Consider the following 12,408-nt stretch of genomic DNA (forward strand, 5'->3'; position numbering starts at 1 on the left):
ATGATGCGAGCAGGACATCTGCTTGTACCACCTCCGTTTGTCCCTGCTGATCTCTGTGCTGACACACAAGCAGCTGGATTCACCTTCATGAAACAAAGAGAGAGAAAATGTATATTAGGATATTTTTTACTGTGAAATTACTCATTTATTGTGTTGACAGGCAAACACACACTTGCTACAACTGGCAGGTAATGTTCTGAATAACAAGGTGTTAAACTTAAAAAAAAAATTTTTTTTAAATCCAACTGATAGAACTACCTTTTTTTAATATCTTCCATGTTATCATCACCCTGATCCCACAACATTCACTCTGTCATCAGAGAGTGAGACAAAAGGACAGGGTAGCCAACCAGGAGTGGGAGCAGGCCTCAGGCATTTGCATGACTCTTCATTATCAGTAACTGTCAGAGGAAACAGCACACAGCCCACAGGCAGCACAGACACAGACACAGACACACACACACACACCCTCTGGGAAACACTTGCTCCACCATTTACAGCAAACTGTTGGGCAGGCACCACAAATGTAATCATGTCTCCGCTGTACAGATACAAAGAGGGGTTTTAATGATGCTGATACTGTATGGCCCTGCAGAGTTTAAAGGGTCACTGCCAGGGCAGCAGGAGTCATGATGACACAGGAGAAGGCAACAACTGGGGTTTCCTTTTGTATTTACACAGCAGAAGCACTGGAGGCAGAGCAACAGAACAACCATCACCTCAGTAGCAGCAGAATTAAAATGTGCCAAATGACAAGATTGAGTAAACAAGATATTCATTCTGTAAAGAGTTTTAGTGCAAAATGTGGGCTTGAAAAATATCACTGTTTCTTCAGAACTCACAGATGATCTTTCTCTATGTTAATATCATTTCTGTGTGCCTGCTCTGTTCATGGACTAATGCTTCAAACAGAGAAAATGTCCTGTTGTGTAATGGTGACGTTGTCTCCAGACAAGTAAATCTTAAAAAACTATTCCAGCAAATCCATATGGCTATATTGTAATTAATTGCTTCCAGTTCCTTGAATCAACAACTTTCTGTGCTGAGTTCATCAGATGTTGAGAGTGAGAATATGATAAACTGTTTATTTTCTGCAGTGTAAGACTGAATATGTCAATTACAGAGAATCTATAAGCACTGCTGTATAGCGGTGTTCCTTAGGTCCTGACAATGATGCCTTTGTCTCCTGGAGTTTTCTTCTGTTGCTTTGACAGGCGTTGACTAAGATTACAATATAGCCTGCCATCCAATTCAGACTGTTTCAAATATAATTCAAACAGCTTGCTGCACTAGAACCAAGTTTCCTCACATTACATCATTAAGACCCTTTCCTAGACACAGAAGCAAAGCAGGTAGCTAATCCTCCATGTTAAATCCTAAACAAATGACTTGTGAGCGAATGCTGCTCCTGCAGCTGGTAGGAAGGGTGTAGCAGCAGCAGCAGCAGCAGGACCAGTCGGGACAGTCAGTTTGAAATGGGGAGAGGTTACCAGGATACTGAGGAGTGTGAGTTTTCCCTTCCTCTGACTTTAAACAAATATTGGCTAGAGCGTCAGGCAGAGGCAAATAGGCTCTGCAGGTAAATAATGACATGTAGGACTGGCTTTGTCATAATGTGTTTTAGTTTTTTTGAGACCATAAAGAATCATGATTGGGGAGGTGGGTGTGGGGGGGGGGGGGGGGGGGTTAATGATCTGCACAAAGGGCTGAAAGTTTTTTTAAACTTTAAAAATTGTATCCTCAGTTTTAGTGAGCATGCTGGAGAAGATGAACACGCCACGCCATGCCACACCTACATGCCATGCCACGCCAGGCCACACCACACCACACCACACCACACCACACCATATTCAATATTTGAGGTGCTTTTCCAAATTACATGAAACATGTTATTCAATTTCAAAGTAATTTTGAGAACCAGTCATTAACAAGTAGAGAAAATTGACAGTTATTCTTATGGCACCACTAGTGCATGTAAATCATAGGGCAGCATTTGAATTTTAAGGATCTTAAAGGAATAAAATGTAATTTTGCTAAAGATTTGTTTTCTTCCAATTAGTTAAACAGGGAAGAAAATAATTCTATTAAAATATATGTTGGATTTACTGTGTTTTGATACTTTGTTACATGAAATGTCACTTTTGTGTTTCCTTTTAAGGGTTTATCCTCAATTCCATTTTGAAAGGAGGTATTTTATTTAGTGCAATAGAATAGTATGCTTAAACTGTTGTCATTATTTTATTGGGACCTGAAACAAGATAAAAACAAACAAAAACAACTTACATTTAAATTAGACTGTAAAACATAGAGTAACATCTATTATCTTTACCGTAGGAGAACGTAATGAATGGCAAATACTGCATCTAACATCTTAGTGACAGATGGCCCATATCAGATGTCTGCTGTGTGTGGTTAATGTTTAGTTAATGATTAACATAACCTCCCATTAAGCCCATCTCCCTGCTCCCTGGTGCTTGCCTGCAGCCTCAGCTGGTGACGTAGGAGATGGACAGTAATGAATAGGCCCCCAGTGGAAAATACACGCTGTCATCATGAATGTGTTAACAGGATAATGATTATCAAGAAGGCTCCACAGGGAGACATAGAGATTATCATCCCAATTGTTGTAAATGTCAATGTTTTCAGTTGGTATGGTAAGATATCGTCCAGGGACACAGACGGATGAGTACAACCACTAACTAAAGACTGAGTTACAGGTTTATCAGTGGTGACAGGATCACTGACCTTTAACATACAGGTGCAATGCAGCAGGTTTTACATGATCACGCGGATCGAAAGGTTTTATCTTTTTATAATGAAAGTTCCTGCAGTGGTAACATCACCTGCTCTGAGCTTTTCTAACTTTGTACATAAACACAAAGAATCAAGTCTGAGTCAAGCTTGAACTTTTCCTTGACGTTTCCATGAACATATTTCAGTTTTACCTTAGAACAAAGTTGTGTGACTGCACAGCAATATGTTTATCAAAGGCTGCCTTTGCTTTCTTTAGAGCAGTGCCTGTTGCCACCTGTATGCAAATAAGCTCACCTACTGAGTGGATATTCTCTCCACCTGGTGCCTCACTAACTCAACCTATGCTGATGTTGAGAAGTCTTAGATGGAGCTACAGTCCTGACTTCAACCCCTGGACAGTTTAGTTTACCTTTTCTTTTCATTACAAAGACTTGCCTCAGTTATGCTGCAGTTTAGTAGCAACATCTGGCCTTGCCTATTTGGCGCCCTTCATTACAACTACAAGAGAGAGAGAGAGAGCAGACCTCCAGGAAACAATCTGTATGAGTTTAGGCTTGACAGTGCTACAACAGCAATCTTCTTGTGTAAGGATAGAACAAAACAAAACAAACAAAAACAAAAAAAACCTGTTTGTGCTTTTTCCAGTTGCCAACCCGTACCTGCATAACGCGAGCCGAACGAACAAAACTTCATCTTCAGGTATTGTACGTGAGGCTCAACGTGAAGCAAATACGGACATGAAAAAGCCACAAAAAAGGATCAGAGACAGGCGACGGGACGGTCCATGCGAGGCGCGCTGTGCGCGTAACATCTGGCTTCTCTGTGTCAGGCGACCTTTTGGAGGGAGGATTGAAAAAATGTTAGAACAGGCAATAGAAAGTAGAAGAAAATGATTCTATGAATGAAGTAAAGGGTGAGAGAAAAGCCTTTGAACCTACCTTCACGGGAGGCAGAGAGATAAAGGTCAACAAGCCCAACCATGGATCAGGTTTGGCTCACCTTTTACGCGCACTGAATGTGTGCTCTTAGTGACAGGTATACACCTTTTATACCTCTACATGCTCTCTCTCTCTCTCTTTCTCTCTCTCCACCCCTCCTCCTGGGTGAAAACGGGAGAGAGGATCCTCAGGGCGCGCACAGACACCTGTCGCACGGTGCGTTGCTCTGATCCAATATTGACATAAAGGGGGGAAGGGTGCGTGTGTGTGTTGGGAAGGGCGGACACGCGGACACACACACACACACACGATTTGAATGATCCTTACCAGTCCCTTTCTTCCATCCCCCTCCCTCCCTCGTCCTTCTCCTCCTCCTCTGTGCCAGGCAACGAGTCTGACCTTTGTGCCGGTAAAAAGGCTCATTGTAACGTCGCTACCTGTCGACCTGCTCAATTTCTCCCATTCAGCGCGTGCACAGACTTCATTTCCATATCATATACCTTGCAAATTACTTTCAGCTCCGGGGCGGAGAAACTTACCCAACAACTTTGGAGGGGAAAAAGCTGGAACTCCAGCGATGCTGTGGATGGAAAATGTGGTTTAAATTGGGTCCGTTACTGTCGGAGGGAAAATGCACGGGCTACATGTTTCCCCAGTAGGGGAATCAGAGTTGGAGTTGGTCAATGTGATGCTTTTTAAAGCAAAAAGTAATGCAGTGTATTAGTCAATTAGCACTTGTGCCTTAATTTGGAAACTTTTTTTTAAAAATGACTTTAAAATCTGTTTTAAGGACTCATCTGACACAGAAAAGTGGTCAACATCCACAGATATCTTGATCCCCTGTGTTGCATATGAGGGTCTCACCTCCAATTACACATACAAAGGTCAGTTTACCAGTAGTTCCCAGGTGGAGGAAACAGCTGTACGGTTGTTTTGGCTGTGGAAAATAACGGGGGCGGTTCTGATAGTTGATTTAAATGGGACTGAGAGAAGGGACGCATCTAAAAGGATGGAGGATGGAGTCTGAAAGATGAAAGACTGTAACAGGGATGACAAGGCGGACGCTAGTGCAGACACTGCGTTGGATTATGGGACGTGTCCATCTTTTTAAGTATGCCTGCAGGATAGTGAATACATTTCGTAACAAGGAACTGTGACTCAACTGAATAGAAAGCAATATATTTTTGCAAATCCATATCAAAGCAGTTTAACGAAAATCATTTTACAATTTCATTTGCACATTTTGTAAGTTTTATAAAGGTAAACAATATCAAGCCAATGAAATGTCTTTTTTTTTGTGTCAGTTACATAACATTAATCAACATCACCTTAATATCTTGCAATAGGCTATTTCATTACATATAAATCAAAATAGTGCAATAAACAGTTCAACCACCATACTGTTGAGGGTTTTTTCATTAACATCTTATGGCAAACTACTGAAACTATAGGTTTTGTGAATGTGAAGCTTCTATTTGATCAAATAGTTATTTTTATGCCATTGGCCTACTGTTATTTTGTACTTGTCATGACCTTTCAAATGTTTTAAGGAGTCATATAAGTGAATCAAGTGATTTCTACTGACAAAAAATGATAGTGTATGAAGAAGAAGCATTTCAACATTACATTAAGCTTTTTAAAAATAGTAGGCCTATGTTAATTACAGTATCACACAGGTGGTATGTTGTTCACTTCCCTTTTAATGGTACTGATCATTCTCTTGTGCCTCCGAGTCATTTTAAATTGGCACCCAGAAAGTCATCCCCATTTGGCCTGATGAATCTTATATCAGCAAATTGTGTTTTGTGAACAGCATACTCCAAATGTCTTTCAAAGCAGCTCTAACTCACACCTTAAGACTAATTTCACTGACTTGACTCTAAAGCTTAAAAACCTCCTGTTGATGTAGTCAGATGAGGGCTTCAGAGAACAAGAACAATGTGTTATTGATGTACATTGTGCTGTGACTTGGATGAAGATCAGACTAGATTTTAGGGCAAATTATACATGTAAATTCCCAACAATTCATGTCTTTATTACTGTAAGATTTATTCAAGTACAGAAGTCACTGCATTTCTTTTAAGGGAACTTATGTAAAGAAAAACCCAGACCTGCATAAGATAATCATCCTTAAATCAAGGCAGAAGATAACACCAAGAGTACCATGAAGCCCTTTCACTGCATGAAGGCCTAGTAAATACACAACTGTTACAGCTCCAGGACACTGTTTACAAAATTGTTTTAGAGGGAGGTGTCAACACTTCTCCTCCGTAAACAAAACTTGTTCATCAAGTCTCTTTTTGGACAGAGTCTAGGTAAACAAAGTGCAGGAAACTTCAAGACTTGCTCTGTGAGCTCTCCAATCACATTATACCTGAACTCATTTCATTCCGTTACAAAAATTATTGCCTCAACACAGTTTGTTCTTTTAAATCAAGCAACATGGACGGCAGCGGATTTCATCATAACAGTTATGATTAATCTGGCTCCTGTCAGCATTACCTCGTTTTGTAATTCTCAATAATAAACTACATACAGCTAATAATTAGAGGGTCCTGAAAAGTACACTGCAGCCATCATTTTTGAACGATAAATGAAATATGGCTGATTTTATAATACTTACACTGGAAGATGGAGATCAAAGGAATACTGTAACTAGTAGAGATTAGTTAGATTTGTGGAGTAAAAGAGACTGTCTTGCACTACTTATTTTGCCTGTGATTAACTAAACAGTGATATGTGAACTACATACTATAATATTAACTAATATTATAAAATAATTAAACAATATTAGCCGCACATGCCGCAATTACAGGTCCGACAAATCTGTGGGGCAAAAGGCTTCCTCTTGACTCAAAGTGACCTCCTGCCAGTGGAATGACACCTTGATTGTGACATTTTAGCAGCTCAGGGTACAATACACAATATAAAAAACAGGTTTAAAAACAACTGGATATTGTAGGTGACCCAGAGTTTATCCTCAATTAGAAAACATTTTATGGATAGAAGTACCACGAGGTATCAGATGTCCAGTTAGGTTGTGCGGCTCAATAATGAGAAGGAACAGAAAGAACACATTTAGAGCAGCAGCTTGTTCACTGGACAGAACCAAAACAGAACAAAGTGTCTTTTACCCCCTGAAAACCTTAGTAAAATTAGTGCAGGAGCAGCTGTGAATTCTGATCTGGCAGTGTGGTGCAGAGACACTCATGTAAACATATGACTGTGTACTATATTTTGAACACTGCTCTTCCTGGATAATGTAGTTCATCTGCAGACATCATTATTGATTGTATGGTTTAAATTTGAAGTTAGGTGTAATAATGCATGGCGCTCCTGAACTATCATTTTCTACTCTGGCTCAGTCTCTTTGTGTAAGCATCCCAGCCTGACTTTCTGTATGACTCAGCAGCTGTCAGCCTATCAGAGGCCTCCAACACACCCCGTCCTACAATAATGACATCAGAGCCTTTGTTGTAGATAACATCCTCTGGAGTGGTGTACTGCTGCCCCAACGCATCACCTGCAAAGACAAGAGACACACAGAGATATGGCTGAAGAGGTTTGCTGATGTTATTTCTTGCACTATAGCACCACCTCATGTCGACAATAAGCCACAACACCAAGAGAGCAAAGATTTAAAAGGTCACCTAGTTATTATTTATAGTTTTTACTTCAGTGGTTCAGAATCAAGGTCCAAAATCTGAAGTGCATGGTGGCCCTGTGAGCTCAGCACAGTTGTTGGCCTGAATCAGCACTGCAAGTTTTACTTCATGGGTTCTAACTTTTTGTAGCCAAACTAATGAGATGTTTTCAGAAATCTGCAGCACGATTATCGATCTGCAATGTGTTTTCTTACACTGCAGTGTGTTAAAGCTCTCAGGGCCACTGTAAATTTTGGAAACAAGCAATCAATGCAGTTAGACATGTAAAAACATCCACATCATGTTTCCTGGTGGATAGCATGAGTAGAGCGCTTAGACGGTCCAGATTGATTCCGTTTCTGCTATTCCAAACTATATAAATTTCCCATTCTACAGAATGTTTCATTTTAAGTAATTATTTATTCATTTGCATATAGTTCAACTTTGTTGTAATACTGAATTCTAGAGGGACAACAACAAAAAACACAATATAAAGCATCACAAATGAATTCATAAAAAAAAAAAGTTGTTCAATGTTCAAAATCTGCATACACATGTGTTTATGTGTCTGTGGTGGAATGTTCAAGTAAAACTTTCTTCATTGCCTCCTTTCAGATAGTTGTATTGTATGTGAATGTAGATAAATTAAATATTTCAGCCAAATACTACAAAGAAAATTACAATTGGAGATGAAATCAAAAAGCATTCAGTTTACCTCCAGCCTTCATCTGCACGCCTGGGGTCATGTGGATGAACTCTGGCCTATCACTGATCTTAGAACCACAGATAAAACCGATCACAAAGTCCGACTGCTCCTCTGCCATCTTCACCTATAAGGACAGAGATAAACAGAGATAGAGATAAACAGCTGTAAACTGGTAGACAAGGCATTTCTGCAAACTAGGCTATACCTCCACACCAATACATGTCGAAATGTTACTAACTGCGTCGATTTAGTTTATGCCTGCCTAGAAACCCGCACACAACATGGATGGTAAATTATAAAGCATATGCAGTCAGAGTCTGCATATTACAATGCTGCTTCTATAAAAATGCTGCCTTTGCTGTTCCTGTTTGTATTTGCAGCATAGACAAATCGGCATTCTCTTCATACTATAGGCATAAGAGTATGGGCAGCGAGCGACTATATAAAATGCTCATCTAGAAAAGCGTTTCCCATGGACATGGGCTTAGAAAAAGCTCTAAAAAGGCGAGATATACCTACCGCAGCTTTTGTGTATTCACCAGTTGCCAATGACCCTTGTGAACTCATCTGTGCAATGAGCAAACAGCCTCGGCCCAGATCCTTTCCAACAGCGCTGAGGCCCTGCACCACCCCAGGCCCCGGCACCGCATGAGCATTTACTATGTGGGACCAAGATGAGATCTGGTACAAACCACCTGGAGAACAGATGCATGGTTACTTTAAATATTAAGACTGTTTTAAGTTATTGTGATAACATATTTTATAGATAAAGGGAATAAGTAATTTAAAACATACTAAAATATATGAAATCTTCCCACCTTCATACTGATGCTTGACTGTGTTCCCTATGTCAGCAAACTTGCGATCTTCAAAGATGAGGAAGTTGTGTTTCTCGGCCAATGCCTGCAGTTTCTGGCTGAAGGCTGCTGTGTAGTCCTGTTGGAACACATGACAATAAGATCAGTTTATCTGTCCTGACAGAGTTCTCTTTGTAGCACAAGGACTTGTTGCCCTTCTACCTTGAGGATGTCTACGTGTGTCTTCAGCATGCAGATCTTGGGACCCAAAGAGTCTGCTAACTGGAGAAGCTCCTCACTGCTGGTCACATCAGCAGACACACAGAGGTTAGACTGCTTATCCTCCATGATCCTCAGCAGCTTTGATGCCAGAGGGTGAACATCTGCAGACAGCAGGGAAGATGGAAAGAGGGGGAAAACTGTCAAGATGGGTGTGGACTTAAAGAGACATTTTTATTATTCTTAAAATCTTGCCATACAGGTTGAGCACGTAACAGAGTAGAAACTTACTTGAACGTTCGGCTCTGTCCGCATAGCTCAGCTCTTCCACACATTGCTTCTTGTTGGCAGGAACTAAATTGGCATTCTCCTCCTTGGGCCTGAAAGAGTTGGCTTGGAAATATTACTCTGTAACTGGCACATGGAAGATATGCACAGATTTGTTCTGATGCTCTATGAGAGACAAAACAGTCATATTCTGTGTTCAAACTCATTTTGAAGCAGTTGTTTCATTCCAGCAAGTTATGTAGCAGCAGCACTTCTAGTTTGACAGGCCAGAGCTCTGAGGTGTTACACTGGAAACAATCAGAGCTGTGACCAATTTTATGGGGGAAAAAAAAGTTGCACAACTGTACCTGAAAGTGTTGTTTTCCTTGATGAACTTGCGCACTTTCTGGGCAGTTTGGGCGTCGATGCGTTCAGCTGCCAGCAGCACATCAAGCAGCTTGAACATAGAGATGATGGGATGGAGCTTGATTCCCTGAGATTTCAACATCTCCACACCGCCTTGCTCTCTGTCCATTAGTACAATGGCATCTGTCACCTTGACCAAACACATATTTATTTATGAAAATCACAGCCTGTTGGACCGTATTGTTCTGGAAGGGATCTTGTATGCTGCTGCAGAGGATCATTGTAACATTATAATGACTGTATTTTCATACTGAACCTTCAGGCCCTCTTTGTTCAGCACTTCAGCCGTCTCCAGGATGCTGCTGCCGCTCGTCACCGTGTCCTCGATGATCAGGCAGAGATCTCCTGCACGGAACGACCCCTCCACCAGACGCTTGGTTCCTAGCAGGGTTACATGAGAAAGCTTATCAGTCCCAGTTCTAAACAAACTTAACTTTGTAACTTATTGATGAATTTCGTAAAACTTTTACTGCCGCAAAATTTTGTAAAAACCCAGATTCTTATGTTTGTTTCAATCACCTCAGTATGAACAGACTGGATATAAAGTAAGAAACTCTGCTTCCAAGACCAGAGTGATTGTCTCAAAATGTAATTTGTAGGGACCTTGGAGTGTGTATGTTTGACGAGCAGTGTTACATTAGGTGGATATCCATGGCATTTTAAAAGAATGCAAATGTCCCATATAACACTTTTTTGTAAAAAGGTTCAACTTACAAACGATTTTGCCCCCTCAATGCACAATGAGCAGGGCAGTAGCAGCTTAATGAGATATAAAGATACAATAGATTAACAAAAATCTGATACAATAGGATCTTGTCAACTTGTCTTACTGGTTACAAGAAGCACACAGCGTTACAAAATAGGATACATCTCGAACGCTTTCCTAACAAATGTCATTCTTGTGCTTTCTACGACTGTAGCTACTGACATATGGCAAGGCCAGAACTCCTGAAAACTAGAATATGATAAGCTGCATGAACATGCTTCACCCACCATAGTCCTTGGCCTCCTTTCTCCTGATGAGCATGGGCAGTTCATGTCTGGAGCAGATAATTGTGGCCAAAGGCAGGGCTGTGTAGGGAACCCCACACACAGAGTCGAACTGCAGCCCCTCTTCTTGCACTCGATCGTAGATGAGACTTGACACCTGAAAATACATCACAATTCATGTTTAATGGTTTTTATAATAGTAGTATTGCAGGATATACATTTTAAAATCCTGTGTAGGGACCTGTAACCACATTGGAAAGAATTTACCCACCATTGTGAGGTTCAATACACTTTATGCCTGTGATGATGGTTGAGTGGATTTATCTATCCTCTCTGATATCTCACTGGGTCATTCACTTTCAGACCTGATCTGGTAGCAGCCTACATTAGTGGAGCCTCTGTGGGATTTTGCCCCCAAGTTCCTCAACTTCTTAGCATCTACATGGCTAGACCCCCCTCCTTGCTGGCAGTGTTTGTTGTTTTCAGAAACAGAAACTTCACCGTGGCCTCTACAGTTGATATAACAGACGCTTAAAGTTTGTGGGCGTTCAAGATCCCTCTCCACCTCCACGTGTGCACTCAAATAACTTCCAGTACGAACAACAGACCTTTTCACACGAAAAATAAAGTGCCTGGTCTTTGTACAATAAAGCCACAGGGTGTTTAAAGTCAGTTTAAATTCAACCAGGCTCTGAGGATTAAAACAGCACCACGTGTTTACCTGATTCATGAGCACGGGGTGAGACACGAGAACTCTCAAATCGATATAAATAGGAGTCATCATGCCGCTCTTCAGCTTGTACTCTCCAAACTTCACCGCGTTCACGTCGTGGAGTTTCAGGATTAAACTGTCAATACAATAGTTTGCCATTTTTCCCGTTCAGTTAGGAAAGTCCGACAGAGTTTTAACCTAGCGCGTGTCTCCTCCGACTTTTATGTGCCGTGCAGTCAGCCCCACACGCTTAGTGAAGAGCTGGCTCCAAAAAAAGGAAGGAAGCTCCCGCCACTGTTATTGCGTGGCCCCACCTCACTTCCGGAGGCGTGTGTTATGAGTCCAACGCTCTCCGCTCTCCGCTGGATCCTGATTCCTGCTGAACCATGGATGTAAGTTACTTAGGCCTATACAATTCCAAATTACATATTCATAATTCATTATGGGTCGTAAATAGCTTGAAAACGTTCACTTTATTTTGCTTCGGCCTAAGTATTTCACTACTGCTTTCATTGTTTTCATAAACACTGAAAATCACAGAGGTCATTTCATGGCTGTAAGCCTACTGTAAAAATAAAATCATTATAAAATGAAATAGTGATGAAACATCCATTCCCTGGCACAACTGAATGTTTTTGCTTGCTTAATAGCCTAATTATTTAGCCTACATATATCATCATATCAATTGCCATTTATTTTTTTCTCAATTGATTGATCAACTAATCATTTCAACTCAATGGGGTCTTGGTACATGGAGAGACTTAGTCTGTAGTGCGGCTCTTGTGGAGCATATTGAGTCTGCAAACCATCAGCAATAAGGTTAAGAGCCTGGCTGCATATGATTTTCCATCAGATCTAAAATGAACAATACCTAAAATGCTATTACACAACAAATAAAAAAACCAAATATGGGATCCAAACACAAGTGTTATATGACATTTTACAAGGTAATAGT

At 40.8% G+C, this 12,408-nt stretch overlaps 1 protein-coding gene across 1 annotated transcript; it reads right to left on the reverse strand.

Moving 5' to 3' along the window:
• Nucleotides 1-5,711: 5,711 nt before the first annotated feature.
• On the reverse strand, nt 5,712-11,735 carry LOC311005083 (uridine 5'-monophosphate synthase-like). Its single transcript, XM_083997404.1, has 10 exons — nt 11,463-11,735; nt 10,745-10,898; nt 10,008-10,132; nt 9,694-9,881; nt 9,350-9,438; nt 9,062-9,222; nt 8,861-8,978; nt 8,562-8,737; nt 8,052-8,166; nt 5,712-7,215 (listed from the first exon to the last, which is right to left on the reverse strand). The coding sequence occupies exons 1-10, from the start codon at nt 11,610-11,612 to the stop codon at nt 7,037-7,039; spliced, it is 1,455 nt and encodes a 484-aa protein (XP_083853530.1). The 5' UTR covers nt 11,613-11,735; the 3' UTR covers nt 5,712-7,036.
• Between the last annotated feature and the right edge of the window lie 673 nt (nt 11,736-12,408).

The sequence above is a fragment of the Trachurus trachurus genome, assembly GCF_905171665.1.
Source record: "Trachurus trachurus genome assembly, chromosome: 21".
In the NCBI taxonomy this organism is placed as follows: domain Eukaryota; kingdom Metazoa; phylum Chordata; class Actinopteri; order Carangiformes; family Carangidae; genus Trachurus; species Trachurus trachurus.

Coding starts and splice junctions, on each gene's coding strand:
- LOC311005083 (XM_083997404.1), bottom strand. CDS start 11,612: ATGGCAAACTATTGTATTGACAGTTTAATCCTGAAACTCCACGACGTG. Junction 10,133..10,744: donor AAAGGAGGCCAAGGACTATG/GTGGGTGAAGCA, acceptor TAACCCTGCTAG/GAACCAAGCGTCTGGTGGAG. Junction 7,216..8,051: donor CGTGCAGATGAAGGCTGGAG/GTAAACTGAATG, acceptor TTGTCTTTGCAG/GTGATGCGTTGGGGCAGCAG.